Genomic DNA, 4,709 nt, shown 5'->3' with positions numbered 1-4,709 from the left:
ATCATATATTTTTTTTGCTGCGACTTCATTTATTGCCGATGTCTTCTAGACTTTTTTTTTAATTTCATATTTATTAAAAGTTAAAATTAAAAATGAATTAAAACCTACATGGCACTTCCCCGTCTGTTGGACATATTCCTCTCGCACAAATGATCTCGACCTCCAAGTTACCTTTGCTTAGACAAACCGCCAACTGTAACTCTCCATTTTGAGCTCCTGTAAATAAATATCTTTATTAAGGCAATGTTCCTCCAAAAGTAGACTTTAAAGGTCTTGACCTGGCCTTGAACTTTCCACGTCCAGAGAATGCAGAGTGTGTTATTTTCCAACGAAAACCGATACTTTCACTGGAGATAATAGCTCGGAAAATACCAAAATATATTTAGTACGTCAAGGTAGAATTTTTTATTTAATTTATATCTTTTTCTTATTCAATATTGGTGGCAGATGTTTTATCATTATTATCACTATTAACAGTCGTAAAGTTTCCATTTCTGGATTTTTATTTTCTAACCAATTTTAGAAGAAGTAAATTCTGGAAAAAATGACAATAATTCGATAGGAATGATAAAGGGTTGAACTCTTAGGGACGCTTAGCCCGAATGATCATCAGCCCGAGTAATCATCCCGAATTTCGGGAGGACGAGAAACCTCTTATAATTTTACAATTTGAATTTGAAAGTGTTTGACATTGTAGCTCTCAAAATTGAAAATTTTCAGACTAAAATTGTCAATGTTGGACATTTTCTTCAGAAAGAAGTTGAAATTGTATTATCTCTAATGTAAAACTTTCAAAATTGAACAATTTCATTTTGAATTGAAGAATGTCGAAATTGAATGAATTTAGATGAATATTGCGAAAATAGGACAATTTCGGAATGTGCAAAATTAAATAATTTTTAATTAGAATTTGGAAAATAGGATCATTTAAAAATAAAAAAATGGAAATTAAATTAGTTCTAATCATAAGCGTCAGAAATTGAACACATCGGATTATAAATGATTTTTAATTCAAAGCGATTAAAATTTGAGAATTTGAACTTGAAAACTAAACTAAATGTTTCAAAGTCAAAGCTTCTGAAATTCCAGAGTTTATAATTGTTATTATATACAAACATGATAATTTAATATTAAAATTATAAAGACAAATTTTCCTGGCATAAAAAAATAAATTCATTGTCATTTTTACCATTTAAAATAGAACAATTGTGCAATGATAGGCCTATAAAATCTAATTATTCTTTAAAAAACGTTCAAAACGAAGTAATTTTAAATAAGAAAATTTAAAAACGAAAATAAAATCTTCTACGGAACGTTGAAAATTAAAAGAATTTGAACTTTATTTAAAACTGAAAAACATGTTTAATTACCGATACCTTTGATATTACAACTTTTTCATACTCAAAAATTAAAAAAATTAAAATATATAACGTGAATTTAAACCATTTAAATAATAAACATGTTCAAAGTTTCAATTAATACTTTTCAAAAGTCTAACATTATTGTAATTTCACAGTTCAACATACGAATTCACAACTCTAAATTTCTGAACATTTAAAATTAAATAAATGATTTAATTTTCAATATGAAATTATGAAATTTTGAAAGATTTTAATCAAATTTGAAACTATTATGGATTCGAGAGTATTTAAATAAATACATTTTTAATCATTAGAGCTATTAATTAAACATCTTTGTACAATATCAGCAGAAAAATTCTTCATATAAATCTAAATTACCTCAAGGTAGCCTCTGAAAACAAAAATATTTCTCGTCATTTATTGGTGATCGTAAATTTTTTCAGTACATTATTTATGCAAATATTTAGTTTAAAAAAACAATGATGCATAATGACCGATTAAAAAATTTGTAATTTTAAGCGACTTAGTTAACCAAATCCTGATTTGAGAACGCTTCAATTTTTAAATGAACTTTGGAATTCTGTAATTTTTGCGCTTCATGTTAAAATTTAATAATTTTTTAGGTTTACAATTAGAAAGCATCTAATTTTCAACGATTTTAGAATATTTAAACTTTAACGGTTCACAATATTTCAAATTATTGAATTACGAGTGGTGAAAATAAAAGTGATCACAATCCTTGATAATTCAAATATGATCTTAAAAAATGTTACATTATAATGAATTAAAATAATTTGTTAATTCTATAACTGAAGTTCGAATAAATTTAATTTCCAACGTTTCATAGTAGAATTTTTTCTAAATAATATTTCCCATTATCATTTATTTATTATATTTTTTTATCTCAGAAAGAAATGTTATGTTCAATTTTAATGTTGAATTATAACTTTTTACTAAAAACAATGGAAAATTTTTGAATTTCAGATGCTTTGACTGAAATTTTCAATTTAGTTTTCAATTTTTCATATTTTAATCGCTTCGAAGTAAACATTATTAAGACTTTATGTAAATAGTTGAAAACAATTGCATATATAGTAAGGATAAGATTAAAAAAAAAAATATATATATTAAAAAAAATATCTCTAAGCAGAAGAATGGTAAGGAATGAAAATCATGTAAATCCTTAGGGGACACATTATTAATAAAGAAGAAGTAAAAATTATTTAAATTCAAAAGTTCCAAATTTTTAATTATTCAATTTTGAACGATTTTAATTTGAAACAATAATATTTAAATTCCTTTGAATTTCGAGATTATTTGATTAAAAATAAAATTATTCCATTTTGAAGGTTTAAAATTTGAAATGATAGAATTTCAACTCCTTTAAAATAAACTTGTCCCATGTTTATAAATGGATTTTGAAAATTTTTAATTTTGATAGCTACTGATGAAAACGAAATTCCTTTTTAATATATTCGAAATTTTGTCCTTTATCAAAATTTTACATATAGTCCAAAATTGTTTTATTTGGAACGTTTTATTTGGATCGTTTTGAATTATTCGTATTTTAAAATTTGCTTCTTAAAGGATTTTTAATTTGTTTATATTTTTAATGTTAGGAAATAAATACCCAGGGTCGAGAACACGTTCTTGGCGCGGGCGCATATACTGCTAGCTTAATTCTAAATGACGAAGGAATATATTAGAGCAAATATACTATTTCAATGATCTGTGATTTCGAAATCAGAAGAAAAGAACATAATAACAGAAGAAATAAGGGTATAAACTATTTCAAAATCTCACCAGAAAGTCTTATTCCTCTGGGTAGTACTTGCCCTGGTCCTAATTTCAGGTGAACGCCATCGTCTCCTCTCATTAGCTGGCTGCAATTATAAATTACGCCCAGGTTAATATGTATGACTCAGCACATTTATTTAATCAATTGCAATAAAAATATCAAATTAATAAACTTAATTTAATCATATTATTAAATTATAAAATTTTAAAGCTATCAGTTTACCTCCATCGCTCATCCTCATCAGAATCGTAGTTAAGGTCAAACAGCTTTTCTGGTAGTTCCACAACACTTTCTTTACGATCACCCCGCCCAGACCCTACGATTTATTAAACAAATTTAATAACAAAATTAGTAAGGAGTTACAGGTAGTAATTTTACATAGTAAACTTGATTAGTTTACTTCAGTTTTTACGACAAAAGTTAAAAATAGATCCCAATTTTTATAACTCTGTTAAGCTCAATATACCATTTTCTTCGCACCATTTGGAAATTCTCTAAGGCCTTCAAAGCACTGGATATATAGATTAGACTTCAATCTAAAAGAAAAATTTCCTCTGCGAGCCAAAGAGCTTCTAACGATAAAACAGCGCTGGAATTCGTAATAATTTCAGACCCTTCTTGAAAAAAAACCACAAAGACAAAGTGCTGAAATTTTTTCAATTAAATATTTTTTTACATAAAAGAAGCGAAATCAAATATTTTAAAGCCAAAATGACATTTACGTATTATATGATAAGATTAATTTGTGAGTAAATAGTGTAGTCGGGTAAGCCTGCAAAAAATTCCGCCAAAGTGAATAAAATGTTTAGTCAGCCATTTGAAAGCATACAATTAAAGAAAAATGGTCAAAAGTTTCAAGCCGTTAGTCCTCTTATTGGATGAGTTACAGGGATGGCGGGAGTAGCATTACTATGTATACCATATATTTATTTTTTCACTGTTAGACTTGACGAATTAAAAACTTTGAAAATATTCAAAATAATAGTCTCTGGGTGATTATTCTGCGTGAAGAAACACAACAAAATTTTTAAAAAATTTGAAATTTTGTTTGGGTTTAAATTTTCCGCTAATTTTTTGTTTCTAAAAAATCATGCGCTTTGAGAATGATTAAGGGAAGTTCTCTTTAAAGATTTTATCTGACGATATATTATAATATAGTAATTATAATATATATATATATATATAATATAGTAACAGAAAAAAATTAAACAAAAATATGCTCCCCCTCTCCCCCTAATTTATCGAATATAGCGGCTAACAGTTTGCACTGTTGGAAATTTTTGTTGTTGATTGTATGCTGTAAATCTGGCTATATCTTTTGCCAAGTTGGAACTAACTGACTATTTGCAATGCATTACACACTATTGATTTATCATTGATAAGTTCTTTGTTAAGCTTCGAATAACTCAAGACAGTTTTATTTACCAAATGCAGTATGATTACAACATAATTTAACCCTAAAGGTTTTCCTTAAAAATGTATTCTACTTAATTCTAATGGCTAATTGTAAATCGATAATCATTGCCAAGAGAAATTTCAAATAGAGTTTG

The 4,709-nt window shown here is 26.5% G+C and overlaps 1 protein-coding gene across 1 annotated transcript in view; it reads right to left on the bottom strand.

Annotated features, from left to right (window-relative positions):
- LOC117174366 (regulating synaptic membrane exocytosis protein 1) overlaps positions 1–4,709 on the bottom strand; it is a 522,514-nt gene that overhangs the window by 18,104 nt on the left and 499,701 nt on the right. Inside the window, exons 20-22 of the mRNA XM_033363427.1 lie at positions 3,382–3,475; positions 3,165–3,244; positions 109–216 (exon numbers count right to left, since the gene is read on the bottom strand). Coding sequence (XP_033219318.1) covers positions 109–216; positions 3,165–3,244; positions 3,382–3,475 — 282 coding nt within the window. The remainder of the gene's footprint in view (positions 1–108; positions 217–3,164; positions 3,245–3,381; positions 3,476–4,709) is intronic.

This window comes from Belonocnema kinseyi, chromosome 6, assembly GCF_010883055.1.
Source record: "Belonocnema kinseyi isolate 2016_QV_RU_SX_M_011 chromosome 6, B_treatae_v1, whole genome shotgun sequence".
Taxonomy (NCBI): domain Eukaryota; kingdom Metazoa; phylum Arthropoda; class Insecta; order Hymenoptera; family Cynipidae; genus Belonocnema; species Belonocnema kinseyi.
The sequence above is the reverse complement of the archived record's forward strand: the minus strand, read 5'-3'. Positions and strand labels throughout refer to the sequence as shown.